The sequence below is a fragment of the Pteropus medius genome, unplaced genomic scaffold (genome assembly GCF_902729225.1).
Source record: "Pteropus medius unplaced genomic scaffold, Ma_sr-lr_union100, whole genome shotgun sequence".
NCBI lineage: Eukaryota > Metazoa > Chordata > Mammalia > Chiroptera > Pteropodidae > Pteropus > Pteropus medius.
Window position 1 is genome coordinate 30,674,737 of NW_024349800.1, and position 15,078 is coordinate 30,689,814.

General features: G+C 34.3%; 2 protein-coding genes across 4 annotated transcripts in view; one reads left to right on the forward strand and one right to left on the reverse strand.

Moving 5' to 3' along the window:
* The window catches only part of ASB3 (ankyrin repeat and SOCS box containing 3), an 85,417-nt gene that overhangs the window by 155 nt on the left and 70,184 nt on the right, over window positions 1–15,078 (forward strand). Inside the window, exon 1 of one of the 2 annotated variants that reach the window (XM_039887165.1) lies at window positions 65–85. The exons of the other annotated variant lie outside the window; for it this stretch is intronic. The gene's annotated coding sequence lies outside the window, so the exon portion shown is untranslated. Of the gene's footprint in view, window positions 1–64; window positions 86–15,078 lie in introns of those variants that run through there. 2 annotated transcript variants of the gene reach the window in all.
* CHAC2 (ChaC glutathione specific gamma-glutamylcyclotransferase 2) lies at window positions 5,706–15,050 on the reverse strand. Of its 2 annotated transcripts, XM_039887174.1 has the most exons (3): window positions 14,670–15,033; window positions 10,368–10,403; window positions 5,706–8,797 (listed from the first exon to the last, which is right to left on the reverse strand). In XM_039887174.1, exons 1-3 carry the CDS (start codon window positions 14,802–14,804, stop codon window positions 8,414–8,416), a joined length of 555 nt encoding a protein of 184 aa, XP_039743108.1. In that variant the 5' UTR covers window positions 14,805–15,033; the 3' UTR covers window positions 5,706–8,413. The 2 variants fall into 2 exon arrangements, with proteins under 2 accessions (XP_039743108.1, XP_039743109.1); XM_039887175.1 differs by lacking the exon at window positions 10,368–10,403 and having other exon boundaries at window positions 14,670–15,050.

Here is a 15,078-nt window from a genome sequence, read left to right on the forward strand (position 1 = left end):
TGGCGGCCGCTCCCTGCCGCCACCCGTGCGGCTCTCTGGCGGGTGGGCAGCGGTTTGACCCTCACTGGAGCAGGAGGAAGAGAGTGTGAGTGGGACGGGTGCTGGGCTTTAGATGGGAAAATTCCAAGTAGCGACATGTGAGAAGTGGTGGTGTTCCCGACTTATTTACCCTCTCGCTGCTTTTCTTTTTACTTTTCTCTGCATATAGCATCTGGACACTTTATCTCTCCGGGTTGAAGCTTCTCTCCGCCTCTTCTGCTGTGAGCATTGATTATCTCAGTACTCTTAGCAGCTACGGACTAACGGAGGACAGTTTGCTTAGTCTCTGCAGCCCTGGACTCAGGGATGCTCGAGCTGAGGAAACCTGTCACAGTATAAGTACTGTAATTATCTGAGGTTGTCATGGACGGAGCTTCTCCTCGTGGGGAGGCAACTAGATAGACATCACACCCCCTATATTTTTACCGCACGTGGGGTTCCACCATCCCAGAGTTGAGGTGTTAGCTTTTCAGAGAACCTAAGTTTCCTTATGGGAGATTCAGGGCTAGGTGAACGTGAGTTTATGATCACGTAAGGTTAAGACAAGTCTGAGGGGTTTCAAGATAAGAAAAAGTTTTGGATTCTCCTCTCCCTCTTTTAAAACAAATGTCATTGTTTTAATTTCTTACATAATGGGTTTATACAGTGTTAGCCACAGAGCACCTATCACTGTCTTTCTGGAGGTGAGAAAAGCTAAATGTTCTTGCTAGATCTGCTAAGGGACCGTCTGCACCCCCACCCCACATATTTGAACCAAATCAAACATTCTTTTTTTTTTTTTAAACATAAGGAATCCACAGTTAAGAAAATTACTTTGTTCCGGAATTGAAGTGTTCATTAATTTATTTTGCACCTATTATTAATGCTTACTTTATATGTGCTATCACTGGGATTGGTAAAATGACAGATAAATGTGTCTCTATCCTCTGTCTCTCATGGTATAGCAAGAGAGATAACACAAACAAATAACTGCAACCTATTGTAATAATAACTTCTTTTTAGCATTTACTTTGTGCTGTCCACTAGTCTAAGTACTTCATGTGTATTATGAGGCAGGTATTATAAATTATACAGTAGAAGAATGTTAGAGTGGAGATACAAATAAGTGAGGAGTTCTAGAGTTTACAGGAAAAGCTTCCCAGGTGTTCATCATTAGAACTGGGGTTTTAAGGATACATAGGTGTTCATCAGGCAGGTAGGGAAGTACATTTCAAGTGTAATTTTTGTAGACCATAAAAGCTTTTTGGTATAGTCTGAGGGCAGAGATTGGTGCTGTAGTGGAACAGAGGCAGTTAGTTCAGGGCAGGTTGCATATGCCCTGCAGAAGTGTTTAAGTTTTATACAACGAGTCAATTTCTTGAGGGTATAGACTTTTTGCATTGGAATCATCTGAGGCAAACCCTTTTTCTCAAGTATACAAAGATTAATTCCAAATAGATTAAATATTTACGTGAACAACAATAACAAAAGAAAACAATAGAAAAAAAGTTAGGGAAAATAATTGAACAATCCTGGTCAATAAGATAGGAAATCCTCAAGTCATGAAGGAAAAAAGACATAGTAGTACCCCTTTATCCTCAGTTACCCTTTCTGAGGTTTCACCAGTGGTCACCTACAGTCTGAAAATATTAAATGGAAAATTTCAGAAATAATTTATAAGTTTTCAATTGCATGCCCTTCTGAGTAGTGTGATGGAATCACATGCCATCCCACTTCGTCCTGCCCAGGACGTGAATCATCCCTTTGTCCAGCGTATCCATGCTGTGAGTACAATACAGTAAGAGAAATCACACTCTCAAAACTTTTATTACATTGTAGTGTTATAATTATTCTATTTACTATTAATATTAGTGGCCTACTTTATAAGTTAAACTTTACCATAAGTATGTATGTATAGGGAAGAACTGTATATATAGAGTTCAGTACTATCCATGGTTTCAAAGAATCCACTGGGAGTCTTGGGATGGATACCCCATGGACTACTATATTTGACTAAATAAAAATGAAAAATATTTGTACAGCTCTGGTTTAGTCTCTGAGACTGTAGTAATGAAATCTGCTTCAGTAGAGCTTATGTTCAAGTAAGGAAGGGTATTTAACATGTGAATAACAAATAAGATCATTTCTGGTAGTGGTAAATATTGCTTAGAAACTAGAGTTATGTGAAAGAGAATACCTCTGAGATGCACTGCTCAGGTCAGAGTAGAATTCTGTGAGCTGACACTTGAACTGCGACTTTAAATGATGAGGAAGAAGCCACAAAGAAATTTCCAGGCACAGGCCCTGAGGCAAGGATGAACTTTTTGAATTTCTTTTTTGAGTGGTTGGTTTTTTTTTCTGTTTTCCTTTATTTATTTATTTATTTATTTATTTTTTTATGGTTTGCTGTTGCTCATTTTTAATGGATGCAGTGTCTTCATGGATTTCTTTGAGGATAGCACTTAATAAATTTTAAACATTTGTCTTCTGTTCATAGAAAGAAATAGCTGTGCTACCTTCAGGTCCGTTGTTTATTTTCATCCTTTTCTTTTGGCTTTTGCTCTTCCTCAACTTGAGCTTCTATTAAGGGAGCATGGTGTCGATTGTTGGGCCTAACTTTAGGGTCAATGGATGAAATGTAGGAAAAGAGCCGCCTCTTCTTCCTTTCTCTCCTAAATAAAAGTGGGCTTTGTTATGGAGCATGAAGATGCTCTGATGCTTTCAGAGTAGACTATTAAAAAAAAAAAACCAAACAGATGTGGTTTTAGCTAGAAACCAATATTGTTGCTGCTAGATTTTGTATGTAATAAAGGAGAAGAGTAAAAAGTTGGGCTTGGCTATTTCATATATATACTTTAATCATACTGATTTTAGTCCTGTAGTCCCCTCCTTCTTTCTATTACTGCTGCCTCTAGGTTTGGTACTTCCCCAGGCTGTGCTGGCAGGAATGTCTTCTACATGGTTGCAGTTTTCTTGTGCATGTGTTCATGTTTGTTTGAGACTGTTGTTTTCTCTGCACTGGCTTAATCCTCAATATAATCTCACCCTTCTCTCTTCCAGAATGAATGAATGTATGTCAGTGGGATTTTGGTAGGAAGTGGAGGAAAATCCATGTGTTCAGTTTGTCTTACACAGAGTAGGTAATTCATAAGTACTTGTGGAGCAAATCAATTAATGCTGTTGAGAAAATTGGGCAAAGCATACTTTTATTTAAAAAAATTATGGCTCTAGAATATGGGTAATTAAATGAATCTTTTCTCTTTTACTGTTATTTATTCTTTTAATTTTATCCTATTTTAGGAAAGAATTTCATTTGGGTTAAAACTTATCAGTGGATTCCTAAAAGGCGACAAGAGTTGATTAGGGAAAAGGAACTATTATTTTCTTTTCTCTCATCTGAAGTTTCAGATGCCCACTACATAAACAAACAAAACAAAACAAAAAAACTTATCAGCGGAGGTACAATATGAGAAAGCTGTCATCTTTCACATTTTCAAAAAAAATGAAAGGCCTTAATTCCTTTTTTTTCCCCCCCCAGTGCTTAGCACAGTGCCTGGCATGTTATAAGTAATCAATAAATGATATTTTGTTAGTTTAACTTAAATTTATTTTGGTCATTTTCATCATCTAAGAAAATGGGGATTAATATATGTAAAGTACTTGAAATAGGTTTTGACATATATAGTAAGAGCTATGTAAGTGTTAACTATTATTATCTGATCCATGAACAACTGTTTTTCTCCTTGAAACTTTCTCTGATCCTACTAGTTTAATAATTTGCCTATCTATATTCTGCTTATATTTTATGTCATAGCCTTTCTGTTAAGTAACACTTGATTTGCTTGCTTGTGTGTCTCTCCACCAAATGTGGTTCTTTATTGCTGGGACTGTTCTTTTTTATCTTGGTAGTTTTGGTGAGTAGTCGTTGCTTGCTACATGTCATTAGTCCTCATTTTTGCTGGGTCTCAATGGATGAAGAGGATGGTGTGACTGGAACAAGGGATGGGGGTGCATTAAAATGTGACAAATAAGCCGACACCAGATTGTAAGTAGTTGAATACCAGACTGAAGAATTTGAACTTTATATTGTATGCTGTGGAAGGAATTTTTGATTACTGACCAAATTAGTTCTGTATTTTAGAAAGTGCAGGAGAATGTACTGGAAAGAAGAGCGATTAGAGGCAAGGAAATGTAATATAAAGTCTGGCTCTTGCTATACTATAAGGTTCTTATTTTAGTTGAAAAATCTTCTAGCTCACACTTGAAGGATAGGTAGATCTTACCTTCATGTAACATTTTAAGCCATACAACAAATAGGCTTCAGGGCTTCTCTGATAACTTTAACTTATTAAAAAATGTTATATAAAGTTTTTAGTAAAATAATGGGTAAAATTTAATATAAACAAGGTGCACAATTACATTTTGTACATATCATGAAAATTCATCTTCTCCAAAAGCTTTTAAATTAATGAGTATCTTAAATCTGTTGTTTTCTGTTCTAATCATCATTCAACATTTAATGTGTATCATATGCAAGGATGCAATATGGGAAAAAAATTTTCTAGTTGGGAAAAGAAGTGAATTCTGTTTTTTGTATACTAAATTTCAGGTGTTTGTGTACATGCTTTATGTATAAGACAGAGTTCTAAAGAGTTTAAGAAAGTAGGCTAGAGATTGGAAGTTTGCCAACTAGTAATGGTAAATGAAAGGTAGGATTTGATGAGTTTGTGTATCTGATAAATAAGGAGTCTAAGATGTAAATATAATACAATGAAATGTTCTGCTCTTCTGGCATTAATGGCATGAGCTGCTTGGTTACTAGTGTTTGATGCATCAGAGTTGTAAAGAAGGATGAAAACTGAGATCTTGGGTTGAACCAGGGAAGAGGTCATTGGAGATTTGAGATTAGGTGGAGTATAGCAGAGTAAAATTAGATTGGAGGGGGATTAAGATGAGTTGATAAGGAAGTAGAATACTGTAGTTAAAAAATTCTATGAGGGATAGGAAAGCAGGAAGAAGAAATAAATTGTAGGATTAAGTGGTGGTTTTTCCAGTTGTAGAATGTGTGTATGTATGCTGGCAAACCACTTATAATGGAAAATGAACCTTAAGAAGAATGAAAAAGCCCTGAAACTAAAAAAAGCTAATTTTCATCATATAAATTTCATGTATAGAATAATTTTAGTAGTTGTCTCTGGAAGAGTTAAAATTCTTTGATTAAAAAAATCATTCCACTATTCTTTGAATTTTTAATGTATGCTTAGAGTGTTAAAGGCTTTAGAAATGCATAATAATAGAGTGTCAAAAACTGTATAAATTAATAGAAAATATAGTTAAAATATTTTTGCTGATAAAATATAGGTATGATTGGAATATTTTATATGTAGATTTTTAACATGATGTGATGAGAGGGAACGTTAAGCACATTTATCATTTAACTGACTTAGAATCAGGAAAAAAAATCAGGGATGGTAAATTATAGGAGTATGATGCTTACATTGAAACTTGGAACTGCTCCAAAGTTATAATTTAAAAATGATATGTATATATGGAAGAGGGAACTCTAATATAATGGAACAAAATGTTGACTGTAAAATGTTTGAAAAATATCTAATAAACCAAATACTGTACATATGATTGTAATCATTAGGAATGTCAGAAATACTGGACCCATGGTACTCTGAATATACAATATAAAATACTATTAGAGAACATTTATTGGGTATTATATCAGCTACTGTGTAATGCTTTACATATATTAAAATCAAATGACACTTTCAAAATGTAAAATAATACATATTTCAGATATTTCATTAGTAGAAAATGAAAAGATATATTTTTCCTATTTAAGGTGACATGCATATCTATAGACAGTGGTCAACTTTTCAAATCAGTCTTAAAGGAATGGGTCATATTCATGCTTTCAAATATTCTGAATTAAGATCACAACCACCTTTGTTTCCCTAAATGATCAACTTTTTGTGTACAGAGGTGGTATCAATAAAATGGTGTTTGTTTATAGTTCTTGATAGATTGAAGAGTGAATGTGTTGTTTGGAAGTGGGAAAAGGGAATATAATAGTGGCCTGGAGTAGGAGTAGAAAGACTTATTTTTAAAAATCTACTCCATCAGAAATTTGTATTACAAGTTTCTTTCCTCAGTGTAGGGTTTACACTCATACTTTTCTTGAATTCTTCAAACTTAACACCTATTTGTACTCTGAGGAATGAGAGTCTGAGTTTTATGTGATTAGGACAGAGAGAAAATGTTTTTAAAGTGAGTTCCAAGGGCTGAAAAAGAGAGACTTACGGTTTTGCTAACAAAAATAAGTTATGCTCTAGATAGTAACTTTGTTATGATTTTTGCTGATTTGGAGGCTCCAAACCGTAGCTTCTAATTCAGCACTGTTTAATTTTTCCATTATAGGCATGTTTCTCCCCATCTCAGTGAAAATGAATATCCCTGTCCCTGGGCTCTTTGGAATGAGGTCTCCCTATAAATGTTGATGGTATCCCACGTATATATTCATATAGTTTGTCTGACTTCCGACTGAAAGCTAGAAAGACATATAAAGTGGAGATCACAAAGTAATCCCTCCCCCTTGATATTTTGTTAACACAGTTATATGTTAAATAGTAGAGTGACAAACTCCTTTGGACCTAGGTTTGTAAAATAAAAGCACAGATCTGTGAATTCACATGTGTGATGATTGTGAATTATAGCATGTAAATCTTGGATAAGCTTATTTGTGGGAATCTATATACATCTATCAAAATTAACTCTAACATCTTTATGTAACAAGTTATATACTATGTACTATTTCATTATACAAAATATTAATCTTGCTTACCTCCCAAAGATGTAGGGTAGTGAAGATGGTTAAGTTCAGGTGGATTTTTAAATATATTGTGCTTAATATCTTGTGCTTAAGAGTCAGAGAAACCTGGCTTTATGCTACTTATTAGATGTGTAACTGTGTACAAGTTACTATGGAAACAGGCTCAGAGGCGTTATCCAGGAAATGCTTCCATATGTGAAGTGCCTGGCACATTCTTATGAGATACTCATTAATGAATGTTTGTACCTTTCCTGTTGTACAGGATAAGTGAAATGCTTTCTGGAAAACTAATATTGAAAATGTTGGAAGATGTTCAAAGAGCTGTATAGCTGAGTAAATTACCAAATAAGGTGTCAATAAATAGAAAAACATGAAAAGGAGTACTGTTCCTACTATGTAGGACAGCTTTATTTTATTCTGTTATTAGCTGTGCTTTGGTTTGAGGAATTTTTATTAAGTTTCATATTAGATTTAATATGATACTGAAATTCTTTTCATGTTGAAAGATTTTTAGAGAGACTATCCTGTTGAGAAAGGAATCACCTATAATCAAATAATCTGATTAGTTTGAATCAAGGCTAATTCTACATGAATTAATAACGTACATGTATATTTCCTACTTGAGCATTGTCAACACTATTATTCAACGGATACCTTTGTTTAGGTGACGAGATAGAAGCAGAAAAAAAAGCTGTGTACAAAATAATCAGGTAATGCCACTTTTAAAAATTACAATTCTAAAAGCCATTTCAAACACTAAACTTTCATTATATATGTTTGTTAATTTGTATTAGAAAGCCCATTTTTTAAAAAAAATTTTAGTATAAGGTTAACAAAGTAAATAACAGGCTACATTCAGTGGATGTGATTTGTATTATGTAATTTTTGCTTTTTTAGCTGAATGAGTTTCTTCCATGAGTAAAATGCATTTATTCAGAAGAGAGGTATAGAACATTATAATTCCAAGGACATTTTTATATTAAAAATGCCATTTTGGGTCCTTAAATTGGAAAGGGTTTCATTTATTATCTGAACAGGAAATTCATAATCAAGGATGAAATCTTATCTAAATTACTGTGTATTTCTAATTATTATTTGAAGCTTGTATATTTTAAACCATGGTTACAGAATTACTGTATAGGAATGTACTGAAGGTAAAACCTTATTTACTGGACTTTTATTTTCATTCTCTACAACTTCAAAATAGTACTGTGATCTGAAACAACAGAATTATTTTTACTGTGTTAAAAACAAGCTTGAACTGCATCCTTCATTGTATTTTTCTAAAGAATTCACTTCTCATGAGTAAATGTTCAATATCATATAATTAGGAAATCATAATATTAAAACTTGAATTTTTTCTTTAACTATACCTTAATATTTTGAATGTTTTAGGATACTTGCAATTAAACTATAAATTCTGATATCTTGACTATAACATTAAAAATAAATAAGATCTTCAAGTAAGCACGTTTCCAAATCATACTGCCATTGTGCAAAAACTGTTTTCTAAAGACTAAAAGTTGTGCTTATTTGGAAAAGTCAATGATTAAGTCTTTATAAGCAATTGAGGTTCTGTTTTCCTTCTAAACGTTCCTTTACTAATTTTTCCAAAGAGAAAAGATGCTCATCTGCATCTTCCGGCACAAGGTTCCTAATAGAATTTGCGAGTTCAAAAAGATACTCTGTATTTCTTCCACTTGGACCAGATGCATTAAAAATTTGTTCAGCAATGTCTTCCAGAGGTGCAGGACCAAGATAATTAGGATTATCACATGTTCCAATATAAAGCAACACACTAAATGGTTTTGTTGTGGGATCTTTTGGATAAAAAATGACTGTTGTGGTCCTGTAGCCTCCTTTCTCTCTGAAGTCAAGGTATGCTTTTACTTCTTCCTCCTTTCCTACTGGCAATCTGTAAGCAACACCCCATACACAACCCTGTTGAAAAATGAAAAGAATATATTATTTAGTATTTACAAGGCTAAAATAGGTGAGGAGATATTGTAATCTAAGAAAATATCTTGTATAATCTTAGAAATCAATAGTTTTCTTCAGTTGGTACACTGAAGAGGTACAAATAAATAAAGGAAATCAGCATTTTAAATTCTTCAATCTGAATAATTTTCTTGCACACCAGGATATTTATCTTGTTTAAATTTTTGAAAGTATATCTTTTATCTAATGAAACTGAAGTGAAAAAATATCAGGTCTTTATTTGGGCATTAAAAATATAGTTCTAAAGCTTTAAATCCATAAACATTTCACTGATGGTATAGGGCAGTAGTTTCCATACTGCTTCATAGTGTTGTAATCACTCGAGCCTACCTCAGATGCTGGCTGGATATGAATGTTGGGGTACTAGCTGGGAGAGTTTTGACACCCCAACTCCCTTCAGCTAGGAGCTGAACATCACTTATCTTTTTACATATTAGGTGTTCCTTTTACAGAGTGTTCTGTATTTTAAAGCTCTGTAGTAATCAATTTTACTTAAGGCTATAGCAGTTTCATTTTTTGTTCATTTCTTCACTGCTTAAACAAACTTTCAAATATCCTTTGTAAAATTACTCCATCCAGAATACTACATGCAACCTCTTTTGTCAAGAGAGTCCATGAACAAAGTGTCATTAAAAAAATGTACTATAGCTGCAAAGTTTTTTTTTAGTATTAATAAAATATCTGTGATATAAGCAAGATTTACATTTTATAGTACAGATTTTCTAGTTTCTTGACAACCTTTATTAACTTTAATTATTAAACTTTAGGTTGCTAAGCATCTTCTTGAATAAATTAACATTCTATAGAAACAAAGTGCCATTTATTAACTTTAAGGGTTATAGTTACCTTTGAAGCCATTTTTATAGATGCTATTCCTAATGTAAATTATGAAAGCATTTCATAATTCTAACATTATTCATCTGCTGTTGCTCACTGAAGATTTTTGTATATTGAAATCCTTTCCAAAGTTAAATCTTTAACTTCATAATATAAAACTGAATTTAAATCTCGATAAAATGATTGAAAATATTTAAGAAACAGAGGAATATTGGGTAAATAAGTTTTCTAGTGCTCCAACCTCTTTAAAAACCTGTTGCGCTATTGATAAATTTAGGCAATAAAGAAAGTGATAATTCCTAACTAAGATTTTTGCTGAAAATATAAGACTCCTAGCAAATATGAGGTGAGCTTTAAGGGTTCCATTTTAATTTTAGTGGTAGTTAGACTGGCTTCATAAATGTCAAAGGAAGCACAAAATTCTATCAACAAACTCATTAAGGAAAAAAAAAGACTACATGCCATTTGGTTTTCTTTTGTTATCTACCTTGCATTCTGCATTCCAGCCTTTTCCAACAGATGAAAAGAAACAACAAACAGAGAGTAATTCTAGACCTAGTGTAGTTCAAATGGTCTGTAATAACTGTTAATACAATTTCATTAATTATTAAAACTGAGAAACATCTCAAAAGCTTATATGATTAAAGACTATATGAGAAAAGTAATTATACCATACCCCAGGATCTTCAACAAGAGTCACAACTCTTCCAGGCTGTTTTAAAAAAAGTGGAAAAAAAAAAAAAAAGTTTTTTCTGAAGTTATTTAATCAACTAACCAAGCATCAGCAACTTATTGACATGGAATATTTTAACTTTACTTGCTCAAACAGTTTTTTTTAAAAGCATTTCTGTTTTTTTCATAAATTTTAAGATGAATTAAGTGAGAAAATCTACTTTATCCAAACTATCTTGGCCTTTCTAAGCCATTCCCTTCAATTTGTACATACTAGGTATATATTATGTTGACTTAAAATGGTTATATTAAAAGACACACCTGTGACTAAGACTCATCTAAAATGGAAGGCAAATGGAAGAAACAGTTACACATAAAACTTCTGGTCATTTTTTCCCTTTAGGAAAAGAAAAGATTGCTTTAGTTCTATTAAGGCACAAAACATGGCATTCCAGGGTGCTTTCCTATGGGGAAGTGGTTCTCGAACTTTCGTATAGATCAAAATTACTTGGAGGGCGTGATAAACACACATTGCTATGTCACACTCTCAGAGTTTGATTCTGAGAATTTGCTTTTTTTTTTTTTTTTTAAAATATAATTCCTACCTGGTGCCAAAGGTTATGTATCTACTATCATGTTAATAACATCATTAGTGAGAATGCTGAGTTGTAAACCACAGTTTTACTTACTTGATTGATGCCCATTGGCAAATATTGAGCCTAAATCATTCATATATTTGTGTCATCCTTGTTGCTATTTCCTTCTAGTCTTTGTCTACTTGTATAGATAATTAGTAATCATGGAATATATGGGATTTTGTTTCTTATTTATTTTCTTGTTAGTCTTCTCATACATTTTAATAGTTGTGTGATATTCTGTCATCAATGAACTATAATTTAAATTTTCCTGTGCTATTTCATTGGACATTTAGATTTGACTTGTTTTGTATTTAAGATAATGCTACAATGAGGATACCTATATTGCTATGGGTCATGTAGGTATTTCCCTATTATTTTTGATTTCAAAATTAATTAGGAGCTATTTATTGAATACCTACTCTGTGTTGTAGAGAACACAAAACTTTAATTCTTACTTCCAAGAGCTTACATTGTAATTCTGGAATAGGAACTTAACATGTGAAATTTAGTTAGAGAATTCTTAAGTGCTAAGATGTATGGTATTTATTAAGTACAGTAAGAATTCCAAGTCTTGAGTGGTCAGAAAGGAAGACAAAATTCTGGTAAAAGGGTACTGTGACTCATGATTGAGAAGTGAGGGCCTAGAGACAGTATCATACCAAGCTAAATGTCTGACTTTAGCAGAGGGTCCCGCATGTAGGGAAGATGATGCAAAAAGATAATGAGAAATAGGAGAGAGTTAGATTCGAAAAGCCAAAGAGCGGAATTGAAATTAGGAGACAGTGGAAAATAAGCTGTTAAAATTTGGGAGATATAGGAAATAAGGAGCTACTCTAGCACTTGAGTCACAGGTGACTGGCATGATAAAAGAAGTGTTTGGGGAAGATCATGGTAGTAAATGAAGTTAAAGTGAGGAGGAGGTAGATTCTGCGTAAGAAATGTTAGTGGTCCAGGTGGCAAGTTCTGTACTGCACCTTTCCATGCCTCCCCTTACATTCAGCTAAGTCTTCAATTCTTGGTAGCTCTGTCTTCTCATTTATCTTCTGAATCTGGTTCCAATTTATCTCCGTCGCTTTCTTTGAGATCTCACTGCCTGCTTCTAATTTTGCTTCCCTCCATTCTTTTCTCTATTTGGCCCTAGAACGACTTTTTGGTGCAAAAATTGGGCCACTCATTCCCGTGCTTTGAATTTTTCAGGGTTGTATTACACAGGATAAAATAAAATTCCTTAGCATGACTTAACTACAAACCTCATTTCTTACCCGTTTCCCTCAAGCTGTACTGAATTATCTATTACTTTTACAAACATTCATATTTTTGCATATACTGGTGCTTAGTGTGGCATGCCCTTTCTTCTTTCATATCCCTCTGATATCCTCTTGGCATTCTCCATAAAGGATTGGCTGACTCCCCAGACAACTGTAGCAGCAGTAGAGAAGCAGCAGCAGCCCCTCCTAAACTCTCATTGATCCTTTTATTCATTTCCTTTATAGCACTTATCAGGTATTGTTGTTTGCATACTGTCTCCACTTATATGTAAGTGCCCAGTAGTAATTGTTGAAAGGAGGAGGAGGGGTAGTAAAGTCTTAGACTTATGGAAAACAGCATTATATAGAGAGTCATTTTAAAAGAAAATAAATGGATCCCTGTGACTGCTTTATGGATGAAACAGACATGGACTGTTGGTACTACTGATATATTTTCTACAACTTAAGCTCTTTTGTTCCTAAAATACAAATATATTGTTATTGAGAAACAATATAAATGCACTTAAATGATTTTTTGGGGGGATTGAAACTGAAGGTCTTTCAAGCTGAATGAAATTGGAAGATGTCATGAAATATGAGTCATGATGGGAGCTTTTATTGAGTAATGAGTAATGTTTCTGATCTAGAAGTTAGGGATTTAGTAAATGTTCATGATTATTTCTTGTGTTAAAACATTTCCTCTTTTTGAAATTGTAATTTTTATTCTCTCTGATGTGAAATAATCTTCACATTTGAATAGATCCTTCATTTGGTGAGAAATTGCTAGTTATATATAAATGAGATACTTGATTAAATATATGAAGAAATTAGAGTTTAATGAAGCCAAAAAGAAAGCATAATTTAATGATGCTAGTAAGTTTGGTATTTTTCCCACAAATGTCAATTGCAGTATGTGGGAATAAGTCTAACATTTGTTTAATATCGCATTTCATACATAATGATGACTCACTTGGAGCATATGTTGCTGTAAAAAACAGTCCTATGACATAGTGTCTATGTCATTCTTCTCATTTGCTGTAGGCTTTTGTATTTTTGTTTGTCAGTTAATATATAAGATTAGTGATCCATTACAATAAAAAATGTTAAGTAAAATAATAATGTTCTTTCTAGTTTTTTTTTTTTTAAGAACAGTATACTTAAAAAAATGTTTAGTACTTAGACTTTAATTTGCTCTGAAGGATTCTTAAAATAAAAGTGGGTGTAAAACTATTAGCCAAGACAATTCCACCCCCCCAAACTTTCCTGTCCTATATTTTAATAAATTTAAGTAAAAAGATACTGGCTTTTAGAGCTCCCCTCTTTTTGTTGTATTAACTTGACAGTTTCTTTGAATGTGCTGTGTAAGAAACATACATTTTGGTTGAGACTAGAGCAGTAAAATATGCTATTGTGCTTTTGGACCAATACTAATCTTTTTAAAAAATGGTAATTAAGCTTATACAACATTCATTGTATTTTAGAGACCATGTAATTAAAAATTTTGTCCTCTTCCAAAAGTTAGGTTAACTAAAACAAATGTTGAAGTTATCCCATTGTTAGTTACCCCAAACTAAGTTTTCCTTACAGATTAGTTGCTTTGCAGCCAATACAAGGCTAATTTCCATAAACAGTGAGCTCCTAATTCTCTGTACAAACATATTGAGATGAATGTCTTTGCATGACTGACTGAAGAATGAATCAAAGAACTTAACATTTCACATTTATAATGTAGAGGAGAACCATGGAGAAAGAAACATTAAAACAACGCTGGATATAATGATGTTACTCAAGTAACCAGGAACTCGTTTAACTTTGCTAGTAGTCGACAACCAAAGTGATCAAAGTAAGCTCCTTAATAACGTGAGGTAATTTTGGAAACTAGTTCTTCTGTGACCTTAGGTGTCGTAAAATATAACCTTTGTAAAGATATAAAGAAACCCCAGAAATAACATATACGTTTGAGCTCAAACCAATGAAAGTCTGCCAGAATGCAGAAATGCCAACACATTTAATTTCTAAAAAGCGGTATTCCAAGTTGGTTTTAGTATTTCAACTCCGTGGTAACTCAAAGCTTGATTTTCCCGCCGTTTTTTTTTTTTTGAGGCGGGGGAGGAGGGGCAGAGGTTGCCCAGAGATGGGGCCCCCTGCCAGCGGGTCAGCCTTTTATGAGCTTGTGTGCTTGTGCCCATGCTGCTCGCCTCCTCAAGGAAATTAACCAACAGCATCTGAAGTGGCTTCAGAATGAGTGCCCTAGGTTTGGGAGAGGTGGGAGGCAGGTGGCCGAGCAAGATAAATAGATATAACAGCATCGTCCCTAACCCACATGGGAAGCGTTGGGATGTGGGTCCTGCGAAGATGGGTCAGCAGTTGGGGAGGAACGCTTCAGGGACAGTAAGTGTGGGGGACTGGCTAGCGGCTCACCTTGCCGGGGACCCCGCGGTGGTCTGTGCTGCCTTGCCAGAAGCGCCTGCTGTAGCCTGTGATGTATCCGACCAGCTTGTCCTGATAGGGGAAGTCTACCTTCCAGATCAGCGACCCGTAACCAAAAACCCACATCTTTTCCTTGCACCTCTGTCTCCACACGGCTGCGGTCAACCCCTCCGCTGTAGTCCCCGAGGTGAGGGCCGGGAGTGCTCCTTGCCGGAGGCAAGTTACCGGCTGCGCAGTAGCCTCAGTGCCTGGTTGGTTGCGCAAAGCACACTGGGATTTGCATTCGAGGTACGTGTGCTGACTTGGTCAACGTTATTTTTTTTTTTGTTTCCCTGTTTAGGGTATCAGGAAACATTGACGTTCTGAATGCTAAGCAATAGATTCTTCTGCAGCCTCTGTA

Bases quoted from the DNA above. Each gene is read 5' to 3' on its own strand.
- CHAC2 (XM_039887174.1), bottom strand. From the start codon at position 14,804: ATGTGGGTTTTTGGTTACGGGTCGCTGATCTGGAAGGTAGACTTCCCC. The intron at 10,404-14,669 runs GTGAGCCGCTAG...TTTTTAAAACAG, and splicing joins ACCGCGGGGTCCCCGGCAAG to CCTGGAAGAGTTGTGACTCT. The intron at 8,798-10,367 runs GTATGGTATAAT...ATTTTTCAACAG, and splicing joins CTCTTGTTGAAGATCCTGGG to GGTTGTGTATGGGGTGTTGC.